This window comes from Vicia villosa, linkage group LG5 (assembly GCF_029867415.1).
Source record: "Vicia villosa cultivar HV-30 ecotype Madison, WI linkage group LG5, Vvil1.0, whole genome shotgun sequence".
Taxonomy (NCBI): Eukaryota; Viridiplantae; Streptophyta; class Magnoliopsida; order Fabales; family Fabaceae; genus Vicia; species Vicia villosa.
The window spans coordinates 170,053,567-170,068,972 of NC_081184.1; the positions used below are offsets into that span (position 1 = coordinate 170,053,567).

Sequence of the window (15,406 nt, forward strand, 5' to 3'; positions counted from 1 at the left end):
TTTATTTTATTTTATTTTTTTATTATATGTGGTATCCAACCAATCAGATCGACTAATCTACATAAAGGACTTTCACTCCGCGTAGCCCTTGAAAATTTAGAATTTTTGATATCGGACACCATCAAACTCGAAACCCCAAAAGAAGCAAACCCTTGGTACCTGCCCTTTATTGATTTGTCACTTCACCTTCTACCATTAAGTTTTGTCTTCTTTTGCCTACAACTACTTTTTAGATATAGTTATTCTATTTCCTACAATTGCTTTTTAGATATTCTATTTCTACAATTGCTTTTGAGATATATAAAGCGGCAATGATCTAAATAATTCATATTTATTAATTAAATCATGCTACTCACGCCTAATCATACATACACTATCAAATATTTACTCTTATTATATAGCCTTTTTATACTGATTAATTATACTTTAATCTTTTCTTAGACACTAGTCTTATTTTTTTATTCACACGCATAATGGGTATATACACGTTTTTATTTTATTTATGTTCCCTAACTTATTTGAGAGAATAAATTAATAAAAACGTGTAATTATTTGACTATTTTAGGAAACTTCTTTTTTCTTGTTTGATTATTTTATCACAAAATCATAAAAAGTAAACCTAAATGATTTATAAAAACAAAAATACAAGAGATGAATTTCACCTCAAATTTGATTCTTAACTATGAAGTAGATCTTGGTTATTGAATTTATGATTGGAATTTGGACAAATTCGAACTGTCTGATTGAAACGGTTTGATTTATTGTATTTTTTGTACAAATAAATTGGGTTAAATTAGATGTTGGGCTGATTCAATTGTTTAATTTATAGAGTTGTTTTGATCGAACTCATGATTATATTAGAACTGTCGAAAATAAAAAATTGAACCATACCGAACTCAATTAATATTTATTTTATTTATTTTTATTATTATAGAAATGACGGGAGTTCATGTAGTTAGGAGGTTATTGTCATTTTTATAATTTAACGGTGACATTGTATGTTCATAAGAATATATAATATAAAATTTTAAATGTTATTTAATTTTGTAGTTTTATATATAATAATGATCAAATCAATGTTAAATGATTTTATCACATAATAATAATTTTTTTCAATAATAAAAAAATAATTTTTATTTGAGCTATTCTAAAATTTTGATATTTTTTTATATAAAAGATGTTTGTGAATTTTTTAAAAATTAGTCATTTTTATGGATTTAACCCAATATATTAAAATGATTTAATCGAATTTGTCAAAAACCAAAATTTTATTGGTTGAAATTGTGTTTTTAAAATGAAATTGTGATTTGCATTAAATTTAAATTTTGAATTCGATATTAATTCAAACTGACCGATTGTCCGTCGACGTTAATATGAGCACAATCATACTCTATTATAAGAAACACTTTTTTCCACTAATGCTTTTCTCAATGTAAATATAATGAATGAATAACTAGAGATAGCTCATATCATTTATCCTAATTTCTAGCTATCTTCACTAATCACTATTAATCACACAACATGACTACTGGTCTTAACAGCAACAACACTTCCTTGCTCAAAATTCCAACCATCAAGTATAACAAACTCTTCATCAATGGAGATTTTGTTGATTCCGTATCAGGTTCTTAGAATTTATCTTCTATCTTTAATTTTATAATCTGTGCTAATGTTCTCACTCAAATCCAAGAATTTGAAATAGTTTATGGATTTGGTTTTCCATTTTGTATATTGTATAATAATTTTATAATAATTATACTATTGTTCATCCAGTGTTAACAAGCTACTCAAGCTAAAAGAATTATTGTTAAAATTAATAATATTTTTAGAAAAAAATATATCAGTTAAATAAAATTACTTGACTGTAACTATAAGCAGGGCCGTCTTTGAGGGTGTGCAAAGCGACCTACATCACATGACCTCACACTTTTTTCATATTTAAGCTATGTCAAAAAGGGCCTCCGATTATATATTCCACAGCTAATTTACGCTTAAATAGGGCCCCTTGAAAAATTTTCACGATTCAACTGAAGATAACTTCAACTTCTTACACAAGATCTTTCAAAGGTTTGAGACGGCTCTGACTATAAGTTTTAAGATAAATATGTATTAGGTTTCTTACCATATATCTCAACACCAAAATTAACAATATCACTACTTAAACTGTTAACACAAATAAATAGTTATTCTTCATTGCAAGAATACAATTTTAAAGGAACACAATAAATGGATAACAAGTTGCTTCTTTACTTTTTTTAATTACAAAATCAATTTTTTTTTATAAAAAAATATGCTCATGGTTTTATAAGACAATATTATTATTTAGATACATTTTAATCTGATCCAAATAAAAAATTAATTAAAAAAATCAAAAATATTGTAAAAACTCAAATATTATTGAAAATATTTGGATGTCGTTTTGTAGAAACCGCTCGGTTTGAATTGATGATATTTATTTTTTTAATACTATTTATCACTTTAATTTAATCAATTTATTTTTATTATTTTATTTGTTTCAGCTATAATTGATTATTTTCAATTTATAATTTAATTTTTAATATACAATATGTTATATTTTATATCAAATATATATTTTATTTGAATTTTTATAATTTTAATAAAAATTATAATTTATAATTTGGATATCTCAAAATTAATCTAAACTAAACCGCATAAAATTGGATTTGATTGGACCGAATTTTTTTAATCAATCATTCAAAACTGAACCAAATCATGAATAAATTTATCTTTGGATCAAATGAACTTTCACTTCAAAACCAATCCATCCATGAATTTTTGAATTTAATGCAACAATTCACAATCTTAAATGATATAAAGCAAAAATGTCAAAAACAAATTATATAAAAATGTTTTGTCCGCTTTATTTGGAACCGATTTCAGTAGAAATAGATCGGATTGACTAAAGATAAGACAGTTAAATCAATTGTCTTTGAAACCAATTTTAGAGTTGTATATCTTACGGTAACCGTAAAAATAGGTCGGATTGACTAAAGATAAGACAGTCAAATCAATTGTCTCCGGCTTTTAAAATACAAAAAATTTACTTGATAAAAATATTCAAATTGTATTAATTTTCAAAAGTAAAACTAATATTATTTCAATAAATATTTAAATATTAAATCGTATGACTTTATTATTAATTAAAAAATGTTAAACAAAATCAATTATATTAAATAAATAACATGTATTCTAAGGTGTTTAAAAAATACTTTAAATTTATGTTTAGATATTAATATCTGTGGAGCCGGTTATTAATTCTCACATGATCAATTTCACACTACAAGATAAAATAACACTAATTCAAACTTGAACAGTATTTTGTACTTAATAGCCGCATCCAAAATATAGTAGAAGTGGCAATTACGTTGAGCAAATGAAGATCTAAATATGTTTATAACTTAATTTTATTTAGGTCATAACACATTAATAGACCCAACCAAATACAATACTAACCATAACTATTTAGTTTGTGGTATTTTCTAATTTGAAAGATCCGTCTCAGTCTCTGCAATTAAACATCGATTATTGTAAATTCTGATTTTAATTATTTGATACCAATTTATTAACATCAACAAAAAAATATTTAATGTATAATTTTTGAAGAAGTTAAAAAATAATCGTTATGAATATGCATTATGCATGTAATTCAAAGATAAACAGTGATTGAAATTCAATTTTTCATAATTAGATATTTAACATTTCAACACAAGTGTTTAAACGAATGATGAATACTTAGGCTCTGTTTGGTAAATCATTTTTTCGAGCTTATAGCTTATGTCTTATGTCTTATAAGCTCGTATGATAATTTAGACCCGTTTTGTAACAGTCTTTTCATCACGAGCTTATAGCTTATTTTACTAGCTTATAGCTTATTTTCCAAACGCTATTTCAAATAGCGTTTTAGCTTATGTCTTATAGCTTATCATTTTTTCTTCCTTTTTTATCCTTATTATTTTAATTAAAATCCATTTTTAACCCTTATAATTTATTTTATTTTAATTTAAAATAAAATAAATATATATTAAATATCTTTTATGTCATTTTACATTTATAAGTTAATTGAACCGCTAATTTTACCAAACACTTCAATTAGCTTATAAGCTATCAGTCTCAACCATCCGCTATAAGTTATAAGTCATCAGTCATCAGCCATCAGTCATAAACTATAAACTATCAGCTAACTTATCAGTCAACCGCTATTTTTACCAAACAGACCCTTACTAATTTTAAAGCAAAAATGAAAACTATTTAATATAAATAAATTTTATAAGTAAATGAACATGAAACATAAATCAAAAAGCAAGAAAATTGACTGCAAAAGTTTCAATAGCATAACCAAATTGAACTCATAATCTATTTTGTACTAAATTCTACCTCATTTTTAATGGCTTGAGTTTAATCTTAAAAAAAAAGTTAATAGAAGTTAGGGGCAATTTAGTGACAATAGGTCATGACTCATTTTTTTCATTTATTTCAATCTTAAAAATTTTCAAATCAACCTAAGCTTTCTTAAATGATTACATGTGTACCAATCACTTATTTTACAACGAAAACTAATAATAAACATGCAAATTACAATCATCACATTGTCAACTCATCTAGGGTTCCAAACATGCTAATTTTCAACTCATATCATTAATCAACAAAGTAGCAATACAAGGAGGTAATACATTAAATCAACTACGCCTAGTCCAAGAATCGGCCGCCTTAGCTAAAGAATGAGCCACCGAGTTCGCTTGGCGTTTCACAAACTTCACCTCAAAGTTAGGAAAATCAAAAAGTAAATTACGAATGGAAGAAACAATAAGACTAAAATCAGACACACCAGGACGATCCAAGAGAATAGCTTGAATAGTTCTTTGAGAATCACCTTCAAAAACAACCTTCTCCATATGTAGATCAATAGCACTAGCCAACGCTTCCGCTTCCATAATAGAAAAAGAGCCAAAATCCCAAGCCGTTCCCCCACACACGAAAAACCCTAAATGATCTCGAAAACACCAACCTCGATTCGTAGTACCTCTACGGGTATTAAAACCCGCATCAACATTGCACTTTAAACTCCCCTCCACCGGAGGACTCCAACTAGTCGTGGTAACAGAAATATTCTCATTATCCCCATGGGTTTGGGCCTTAAACCACTCTTGCCAACCACAAAGAGCTTGAGAGCCAAGAGTAGAAGAAACGTCGCTTTCATTATTCCAAATCATATTATTACGATTTTTCCACATGGTATCAATCATAACCGCTACTCTCCCCGCCACCATAGAATTCTCTCTACAACAAATGTCAAAAATCAAAGAGATAACATCCGGAAAAAGATTTAGGCGAGAAGTCACAATATGAGCCAAACCTGCATGTTGCCAATAATTTTTTGTAACTTCACACCCGAAGAAAATATGCCAAGAATCCTCCACATGCGAGTCACATAACGGACACGTAATCGGGCAAGGCACATAATGCTGATGCAACCTCACTCTAGTAGGGAGACAATCTCTACAAATCCTCCAAAGAAGATGTTTAACCCGAGGTGGAGCTTTGATATTCCAGAGACTACGCCACTCTCCTGTCACCCTACAAGAAACACCCGCCCCTTGCACCTTCCGCCACAACCTATAACCCGATCGAACACTATAACATCCATTCTGCTCCTCTTTCCAAATCCTCTTATCCTCGGTCACGTCCTCAATTAAAGGAACCTGTAAGATAACATTCGCAAATAATCGTTATGGATATGCATGTAATTCAAAGATAAATAGTGATTGAAATTCAATTTTCATAATTAGATATTTAACATTTCAACACATGTGTTTAAATGAATGATGAATACTTACTAATTTTAAAGCAAAAATGAAAACTATTTAATTTAAATAAATTTTATAAGTAAATGAACATGAAGCATAAATCAAAAAGCAAGCAAATTGACTGCAAAAGTTTCAATAGCATAACCAAATTCTATCATAATATATTTTGTACTAAATTCTACCTAATTTTTAGTGGCTTGAGTTTAATCTAAAAAATAAGAGTGAAAACTCATTTTGTTCCCTCACAAAAATTACACAACTCAAATTAGTCTTTCACAAAAAAAAGGTTAACAATGTTAGCTTAATCTAACTGATTCATCCATTATCGAATGTTAACAATGTTTTGATTTTTTTGAAACTATTATAACAATTTCGAAAAAATAAGAACAACATTGCTAACATTCATTATCGAAAAAATTCACTAATACCGATTAATCTAACTGATTCACCCGCTCTTAGATCACTTTTCATATTTACAGTGAAGTGACTATCATTAAATTTGAAGGGACTTGAGTTTGAGATCTTATGGGTATAAATTTTATATTTTATATTTTAAATTTAGAATTGTTTAATATTACCATAAATCATGCGAGTTATTTATCACGAGTGTATGTTGGCATAGTGGTAAAGGCATAAGATGTGGCTTAAATGTCTTGAGTTTGATTCCTTCTCAAAACAAATTTTATCTTTTTTGATATTTTAAAATTTGAATTGTTTAAAAATAAAATCAAAATTGAAAATAAAAATTAATTTAGTATTTAAAAAATAAAAAATAAAAAATAAAATACGACTTGGCGATCCAGTCACGGTTTAAAAGTAGAAGAAAAAAACCAGTTTGAAAAAAATATTAATACAAGGACTAATATGACCCAGTTATATTTTGTAAGGGATTAAATCGGATTCTTCTTTTTATGAAGGACTAATTTGAGTTCGATAGATTTTGTGAGGGATCAAAATGAATCTTCACTCAAAAAATAATAATAATAGAAGTTAGGGGCAATTTAGTGACAATAGGTCATGATTCATTTTCTTCATTTATTTCAATCTTAAAAATTTTCAAATCAACCTAAGTTTTCTTAAATGATTACATGTGTACCAATCACTTATTTTACAACGAAAACTTATACTCCCTCCGTCCCATAATATATGTCATAGTTGGTCATTTCACACAGATTAAGAAAATGTAATAAATGAAAGAGAGAGAATAGTGTTTTTACAAAACTATCCCTGTTTATTATTGGTGTATTTGAATGATCATAAATGTAAAGTGAGAGAATAATAAATTAAGAGTATTAATTAGAGGGCATAATTGGAAGATAAAAATTAAAATTGCATTGAAAACTTAAAGCGACACTTATTTTAAGACAAATAATTTTATCAAATGCGACATTTATTTTGGGACGGAGGGAGTAATAAACATGCTAATTACAATCATCACATTGTCAACTCATCTAGGGTTCCAAACATACTAATTTTCATCATATAATTCATTATAATTCTTAATTCTATAACATGCAAATCTAATTTAAGTTAGCAAGAATGAAAACAACTTGAGAAGCAAACAAATATGGGCAAAAACATAATAAAATACAATAAAATGTAAAAGAGATTGAATGTAAAGATGTGTAAAAACCTAAATTGTGGGGAATTAAAATTACAAAAGCTTAAACAACTTTAAAAATGTTTATATGACAATCATAATCATTTAGTAGATATGACTTCTAAAAATTGTTAAGTGGTCTATATTACAATGCCTTCAACTATTAATTATAGATAAATAATATAAATAATCCTAACAACTTAGGGGCGGTTACAAGGCCCAGCGAGCCCGGACATTTGTACTCCTCCAATTTAATAGCCGATTTTTAGACAAACTCAAATGTAAAATTAGGGACAAAATTAGTAAAAATAGGGTGTGAAAATTAAAACAAACGAATAACCAATAATATAAAATTTTTGCTCAGGCCGCCTAAAATATCTGGCTCCGCCACTGTAACGACTAGTGGTTGCATCAACGTTCAATAATCAAAAAATAAGTTATAGCTAAATACAAAACTATACATAGTAAAAAATGAAGAGAGATCAGTCAAGGCTACATCATTCATAAGTCAGTCTTCATTTTTGATTGCATACTTGCATGTGAAAACTCACCATTTGTTTTATATTTAAAGATGAAGATATTAACAAATATAAAATTATAGTTTTATTTCATTTTCTATATAACAATATAACATTGATAAAAAGAAATGGAATTTTAATGGAAAATTAGGAGCAACATTTGAGACAATAGACCCAAGAACAGGAGAGGTGATTGCAAGAATCAGTGAAGGAGCTAAAGAAGACGTTGACATTGCAGTTAAAGCAGCACGTGAGGCATTTGACTCAGGTCCATGGCCTCGAATGTCTGGTGTTGTAAGTTATTCTTTTTCTTTTCTCTTTTTTTAGATTGAATATTTCTTATTCACTTTCATTTCCCTCTATATTAATCCACTGGTAATAATCATAACCAGGAAAGGGGAAAAATAATGATGAAATTTGCAGAACTAATTGATGAAAACACAGAAGAACTAGCAGCATTAGATGCAGTTGATGCTGGAAAGTTGTACTATATTGCAAAGGTTATAGAAATACCTTCATCAGCAGATACATTACGTTACTATGCAGGTGCTGCTGATAAAATCCATGGTGAGGTATTAAAATCTTCTGGCCAATTCCATGCTTACACATTAATGGAACCAATTGGAGTTGTGGGACATATCATTCCATGGAATGCTCCGACTTCAATTTTCTTCACCAAAGTTAGTCCTTCTTTAGCTGCTGGATGTACCATGGTCCTTAAACCTGCTGAACAAACACCTCTCTCAGCTTTGTTTTATGCTCATCTAGCTAAGCTAGTAAGTACCAGCATACTACATATTAATGTCAATTAACGAGTTCCACGCCAATGTGTGGACACGCTTTGGTATGAGAAATGTCACACTTCGTTGTGACGAGTCTCTCAAAGCAAGATCAGGGAGTCGTTGTGCCATTAGTCAAGCAATGTCACGCGGTATATCGTGGCAAGCGAGATCAGGGAGTCGTTCTGCCATTAGTCAAGCAATGTCACTTGGTATCTCGAGGCATAGACGGGGAAGAGAAACCAATAAGACTCTCGCAATAGTGTGGATCTGTGCACACATTAGTGTGTCCACGCTTTGGCGTGGTGATTAGTACTTTAAATTTCCATAGACTAAATAGATATAAATGTTTTGTGTAGAAGACTAGTTTGGAACTTCACTAAATATTATTGTTTTTTAAAGGCTGGAATCCCGAATGGAGTGTTGAATGTAGTACCTGGATTTGGTCCAACTGCTGGTGCTGCAATTAGCTCTCACATGGACATTGATGTGGCAAGTTAATTAATGCCAAACATTTGGAAATTCAATTACCAAGTTGGTAATTAACTAATGACTTTTGATTCTTGTATCTTCAGGTTAGCTTTACTGGTTCAGTTGAAGTAGGCCGTGAAATAATGCAAGCTGCAGCAAAGAGTAATTTAAAACATGTTTCACTAGAACTAGGAGGCAAGTCACCTCTCATTATTTTCGATGATGCTGACGTCGACAAAGCTGCTGAGCTTGCTCTTTTCGGTCTCCTAACTAACAAGGTGAAATTTTGCCTTCCTAAAACCCTTTCCTTACAAAGAGCATCCTCTGTTACATCTCTGCCTAGCCAACATTTTATTTCTAAACTTGTGGTTTTTTCAGGGAGAAGTTTGTGTCGCAAGTTCCCGTGTGTTTGTTCAAGAAGGGATATATGATCAAGTTGAGAAGAAGTTGGTGGAGAAAGCAAAAGCTTGGATCGTTGGGGATCCTTTTGATCCTAAAACTCAACAAGGACCTCAGGTAAAATCAATATATAATGGCCTAAAGAAAGGGGTTATTCTTCCACATCCACTGCACCATAGTTGGAAACCCTGCTAAAGAAAAGGTGTCTGCGGTGTCTAAAACTATTCAAATATAGTAGGACATTAATTATGTTAAAACTATTTATAAAATTCTAGCAGCGTAACTCACACTAAGTGCGGAGAAGAAGGGTATGGCATATTCGAATCTGCACTCAAATGCATCAAATATTCCCACGGTCTATTACCATCTCAGCTCGTTTACAAAACTATTTATTTTCTATTAGCACACTAACTATTATAGTTCAAAAATAAACCTAATTGCTTGCAGAAAAAGTCAAATGAGGACATTACTTGGTTGGATTGATAGATAACAGTTTTCTATTGTAGGCTGATAGGAACCAATTTGAAAAAATTATTTCCTATATTGAGCATGGAAAGAAAGAAGGAGCAACACTCTTGACTGGAGGTAAAGCATTGGGCAGCCAGGGTTACTACATTGAACCTACAATTTTCTCCGATGTAAAGGTAATTCAATATATTCCATCAAAGGTTCAATTTGGTATCTTTATAATAGGTTGATAATTAACCTTGGTTTTTCTTTCCTTTCTATCATATTAAAAACATTGAAAACCTATATTAGGAGGACATGCTAATAGCAAAGGATGAAATATTTGGCCCTGTGATGGCACTAATGAAGTTTAAGTAAGTTACATTTTAATTTTATATTCTTTTGCTCTTTTAGTACCATACAGAGTTTAGGGGCGGGTCGGTGAATGGTTGATTTAAGTATGACATGTGAATAACAAACAGGACTATTGAGGAAGCCATTAAGAGTGCTAACAATACCAGATATGGCCTAGCAGCAGGCATTGTGACCAAGAACTTGGATATTGCAAACACTGTGTCAAGGTCGATTCGTGCAGGCATTATTTGGATCAACTGTTATTTAGCCTTGGGTAGTGACATTCCTTTTGGAGGATATAAAATGAGTGGATTTGGAAGAGATTTGGGATTGGAAGCTCTTCACAAGTACTTGCAAGTTAAATCCGTTGTAACACCTATTTACAATTCCCCTTGGCTTTGAATGTCTTTTATCTACGCTACGCCTATAAAATAAAATCAACCCATATGTATCATGCATGCATATGTGCATTTATGTAAGCTATTTTGCTATTTTCCCTCTATGTATGTCTCATTGTCTCTCTTGCAAGTAGTATCTAATGAGGACTGGCGCTATAAAGACTGATTCTGTAATAGTGGATATTTTGTTTCTGTTTACATTCGGTCCAAGTATATTTATTTACAGACATGTCCTAAAAATAAATAGCAAGTTTGCAATACAAAACATGCGATAATGGCAACAGCATATTTTTATAACTCTACTAAAAGTGTACCAGAGAAGGATTGACGCAACGAAAAGTATCGAATGTAGTGTTCCAAATGATGCTTATATTTTCCACAAGCACCTTCAAGCAAATTTCTCAATATGAATATCCAAATATGCAAGTCCAAAACTACATGTTATCTGCTAGATGTATGATTAATTTTGTACAGAACAGAAGAATATGACCAAGTTAATAGCAGTGAATGATGATCTACATAAATACATATCCCGTCTGTACTGAAAAAAATGGTAGGAAATGGCCAGTCTCAGAAATTGGCATCTTAAAATTTGTATTATAAGCAACAAAAGAGAGTGGCACCTCATACAAGAAAGTCTATAACAATTTTTGGTAAACAACACTTGCCAGATCCAGTGATTTATCGACCCAACAATGCAACACGGTCCTTTAGTACTGCCTGAGCTAAGTTGATATCAAAGAGCTCACATCGTATAGGCATCTCCATCTCATAGAAGGGGTTCTTCAAAACATAATCCGTGTACAATTCATAAACGAATTTCAATAAACTTTCCATTTGTTGAGTCCCAGGTTCACAGACCACAAAAAACTTTGTTCCTGTGGAAGTCAATGGTATATTTAGAAATAATTTACTTAAAATTTGCTAAATGATAATAGTACAAATATTTTTTATTTATTTCCAGCTTCCTTTAAACCTAATAAATATGATTTTTCACTCTCAATTTCATGTCCTAGAATCCAAGCAAATGATAGTATACAAACTACCAATATATACAGCTCAATTTTTTACTGTGATGCCAAATTATTTGCAGCTTCACCTCATTGAGGCTTAGCTTAGCATAGCATATGACATGAAAACCTATAAGAATAGTAATATAATGCTATAGGTAAAATTCCAAGGCACCTTAAATGATCAAGGCATTACATACAGGTAAAATTCCCAAGGCACATAAGGCTATGCTTTCAATAATCATCTAGAGCTTCTGATATATTACTAAACTTTCTTTCCTTAAATTTTAAAACCCGGCCACAGCACAGTACGGTGCCTTCAATGCTACATACCAATATGGTTAAAAAGCAAACATTGGTATTATATGTACCAATAAGTGATATGTACCAGATGTTTGGCATTCATTCTTCATGTGACTCAGCATGTGAATTTGAAATCCTGACATAGTGATGAGTTATGGAAAATAATACCTGTCAGTGATTGGAAGCAATGAAGATCAAATGTGTCAGCTTGGAGTAATTCAATTCCTGAACAGCCAGAAACAGGTGATAATTGCTGAGAGATGGCATGCATTGAATGCCATAAGCTAGCCACCCGTAAGCTATCATTGGTGTCCATGCGTCCAGAAGACCCATAATCCTTGTTGTCAAAAAGGAAACATAATTTTAAATCATATTTTACAATCATTAATAAGTTTGCTGCAATTCAACTACACCAACAGCAACAGCTTTCTTGTGTGGATGGGGTTCCTTATAGTTATACGGACTAAATGATGCGATTGTGATTTTTCGAGGCTATTAATTAGAACTAGGTATATAGACCGAGGTCCACGGACCTGCCCGTTTAACTTGCGGCCCGTGCAGATTTTGGACTACTTTTTTTATAGTCCATTTAAATTTTGCCTCGTGTGAGGTTGGACTGTTTAGACCATAGGTTATGCGGGTTAAATCTACGGATTCACGGGTTCATTCGTGATTCATCTTAAAATTACTTTTAAAATCATTTACACCTTTGTCCATTATAGTTTTGCTTATCATATCCTTTTACTAAAAATTATATCTATGCAGAGCAACAAAAAAAATACAAATGATACTTAAGTTGGTTTAGAGTATATATTGAAATTATTTTTAAGTATCATTTAAGTTTTTTAGTACTATGTATTTACAACTTATAATTATCAATAGTAATTTTTTTAGCTTTAAAAAAAATGAAATTTTATATTACTATTTTAAAACAAAAGTAATCATTTAATTTATTTTGTTATGGCTGGCATGGACTAACATGGGTCAGCGCGTCACAACTAACTAGTTAATAATTGGGAGTAGCCTGCATACCCAGTTCTACTATTAATCAATGTCTTGTCTCAATTTTAAATCATATTTTACAATCACTAAAAAAAAATTGCTACAATTCAACTGCACCAACAGCAACAGCTTTCTTTGTGTGGATGGGGTTCATTATAGTTATATATGGATTAAATGATGCAATTGCGATTTTTCAAAGCTATTAATTAGAACTAGGTATATAGATCGAGTTGCACAGACCTGCTCGTTTAACTTGCGGCCCATGTGGATTTTGGACGACCTTTTTTAGTCCATTTAAATTTTGGTCCGTGTGAGTTGGACCGTTTAAACCGTGAGTTATACGTGTCAAATCTGCGGACTCACGGGTTCATTCGTGATCCATCTAGAAATTACTTTTAAATCACCTACGCCTTTTTCCCTTATAGTTTTGCCTGTCATAAACCTTTCGGTAAAAAAAATGCAGCTACCGAGTACAAATAAATACAAATGATACTTCAGTTGATTTAGAGTATATATATTGAAATCATTTTTAAGTATCATTTAAGTTTTTTTTTTACTTGGTATTTACAACTTAAAAATTATAACTTCAAATTATCAATAGTAATTTTTTTAGCTATAAGAAAAAACAAAATCTTATATTACTATTTTAAAACATTTTTATGCAAAAGTAATTATTTAATTTATTTTGTTATGGCTGGCGGGTTACCCATGAACTAACATGGGTCAGTGAGTCACAACTTGTTAATAATTGCGGACGGACCTGACTTAAGCGTTTAATGTGCGGGTTTAACGGGGCGAGCCAGCCCACATACCCAGTTCTACTATCAATCAATGTTTTGTCTAATAATGTCTTTTAAGAATTTTTCCTAGTCTTTCTAAGTATCTTAGTCATCTTCAATAAAACTTGTCGGCTGACGCTCACCCTACAAAATAGTGACCTGATTAACAACCCAACTTACGCATCAAGCAGAGGAACAATACAGAACATTTATCATATGAAACAAAAAATAAGTTCCAAGTCCAAGTAGCAGCAAAGGAAAAAAAAATAGAACTGCAGAACCTTATAGTAGATCAATCCACCAGACTTATTGATGATGTAAAGACTGCAAACTGCTGCCATTCCCAGAGCCTTGTTAGCAGGAATCTGAAATGCCAAGTTTAGAAAATTTAACTCAATTAAAATTCTGTTGCAGGATTTGATGATACAGCGTGGGTATTATGTTGATTATTTAAAGCATATTATCCCTGCTACACCTCCATCACATTTATAGATACACAAATGAGAAGCATACAATACTTAATATTCTACTTCACTTTAAATTATTACAAATTTTTGTGAGACCAAGCTGAACAACCCAAACCAACATCAGTGAGATATAAATGCAAATACAACAACAACAATAACCAAGTCTTATCTCAACAACAACAAATTACGCCATAATGTTCTATCCAAGGCTCATTAATCTCGAAATCATTTTTAAGATTTGTTAAGTTTACAACCTAATTCCTAAAGCAATTCTAGAGGTTTAGAATTGATTTTAGAATGATTTTAAAGTGTTTAATTCTTCTAAAAGTAGAATTGACTTTGACTCCATAATTGAATTGATTCTACTTGAAGCTAGAATTTGTAGTTTTTGAGTTTTTACATAAATTACTTTATCCAACTCATTTTTAATCATAATCAATTTTACAAAATCAATTATCGTTACCGCATAAACAAACACACGCTAAATTTTGCTATGCTGATAGAACAAAATCAAACTTTCATGTTCTCATATATGTGCTTAGCTCTAGGTATATGGAAGAGTTAGTTATTTACTATGATGTAAACTGAAATTTGAAGTATATGTATATGGGAAGAACATTACTGTGAACTGAAATTGCTAGAAAGAATGAGAAAAATTTGTTGTTCTACCTTAAGGCGTAGTCAGAGCAGAGTGGAGATCGGAGGGTGGTTGAAGGCGGCGTTGGTGCGTGCGTGGTTGTGATTGTGCGGAGGTCGTGCTCGCCGGTGTTGGTTTTGGGAGATAAAGATCACCGCATCTGGCATCAGCACCACTAATGATTTTTTCTACAGCTAAATTTAAACTTTTTAAGTAACTTTTTTTGTAGTTTTTTTTTAGGCTAATTGTTAATTGTTGGGTTTAAATTTACGCTCTATTTGAAACAAATAAATATATAATATCTCCATTTTATAAATCAATTTTTTTCCAGAGTTTTAACTTATTTTCCTGTACTTTGATCATGCTCCATTTTGATATTTATTTAGGAACATATCTCAATTCACTTCTTCATATTCT

General features: G+C 30.9%; 2 protein-coding genes across 2 annotated transcripts; one reads left to right on the top strand and one right to left on the bottom strand.

Moving 5' to 3' along the window:
* The first annotated feature begins 1,403 nt into the window (after nucleotides 1-1,403).
* LOC131603877 (aldehyde dehydrogenase family 2 member C4-like) lies at nucleotides 1,404-10,989 on the top strand. Its single transcript, XM_058876319.1, has 9 exons — nucleotides 1,404-1,624; nucleotides 8,095-8,237; nucleotides 8,336-8,719; nucleotides 9,125-9,214; nucleotides 9,298-9,471; nucleotides 9,572-9,709; nucleotides 10,099-10,236; nucleotides 10,352-10,413; nucleotides 10,522-10,989. Exons 1-9 carry the CDS (start codon nucleotides 1,522-1,524, stop codon nucleotides 10,793-10,795), a joined length of 1,506 nt encoding a protein of 501 aa, XP_058732302.1. The 5' UTR covers nucleotides 1,404-1,521; the 3' UTR covers nucleotides 10,796-10,989.
* Nucleotides 10,990-11,210: 221 nt separating this feature from the next.
* On the bottom strand, nucleotides 11,211-15,179 carry LOC131603878 (uncharacterized). The gene is made up of 4 exons (XM_058876320.1): nucleotides 15,022-15,179; nucleotides 14,167-14,250; nucleotides 12,273-12,441; nucleotides 11,211-11,669 (listed from the first exon to the last, which is right to left on the bottom strand). Exons 2-4 carry the CDS (start codon nucleotides 14,224-14,226, stop codon nucleotides 11,473-11,475), a joined length of 426 nt encoding a protein of 141 aa, XP_058732303.1. The 5' UTR covers nucleotides 14,227-14,250; nucleotides 15,022-15,179; the 3' UTR covers nucleotides 11,211-11,472.
* Nucleotides 15,180-15,406: the final 227 nt, after the last annotated feature.

What these genes read in the sequence shown, in the direction of transcription:
- LOC131603878 (XM_058876320.1), bottom strand. Translation starts at nt 14,226, where the DNA reads ATGGCAGCAGTTTGCAGTCTTTACATCATCAATAAGTCTGGTGGATTG. An exon ending in GTGGATTGATCTACTATAAG is followed by an intron (nt 12,442 to 14,166) that starts GTTCTGCAGTTC and finishes TTTGACAACAAG; the next exon opens with GATTATGGGTCTTCTGGACG. An exon ending in TTGCTTCCAATCACTGACAG is followed by an intron (nt 11,670 to 12,272) that starts GTATTATTTTCC and finishes TGACTTCCACAG; the next exon opens with GAACAAAGTTTTTTGTGGTC.
- LOC131603877 (XM_058876319.1), top strand. Translation starts at nt 1,522, where the DNA reads ATGACTACTGGTCTTAACAGCAACAACACTTCCTTGCTCAAAATTCCA. An exon ending in ATGCTCATCTAGCTAAGCTA is followed by an intron (nt 8,720 to 9,124) that starts GTAAGTACCAGC and finishes TGTTTTTTAAAG; the next exon opens with GCTGGAATCCCGAATGGAGT. An exon ending in AAACTCAACAAGGACCTCAG is followed by an intron (nt 9,710 to 10,098) that starts GTAAAATCAATA and finishes TTTCTATTGTAG; the next exon opens with GCTGATAGGAACCAATTTGA.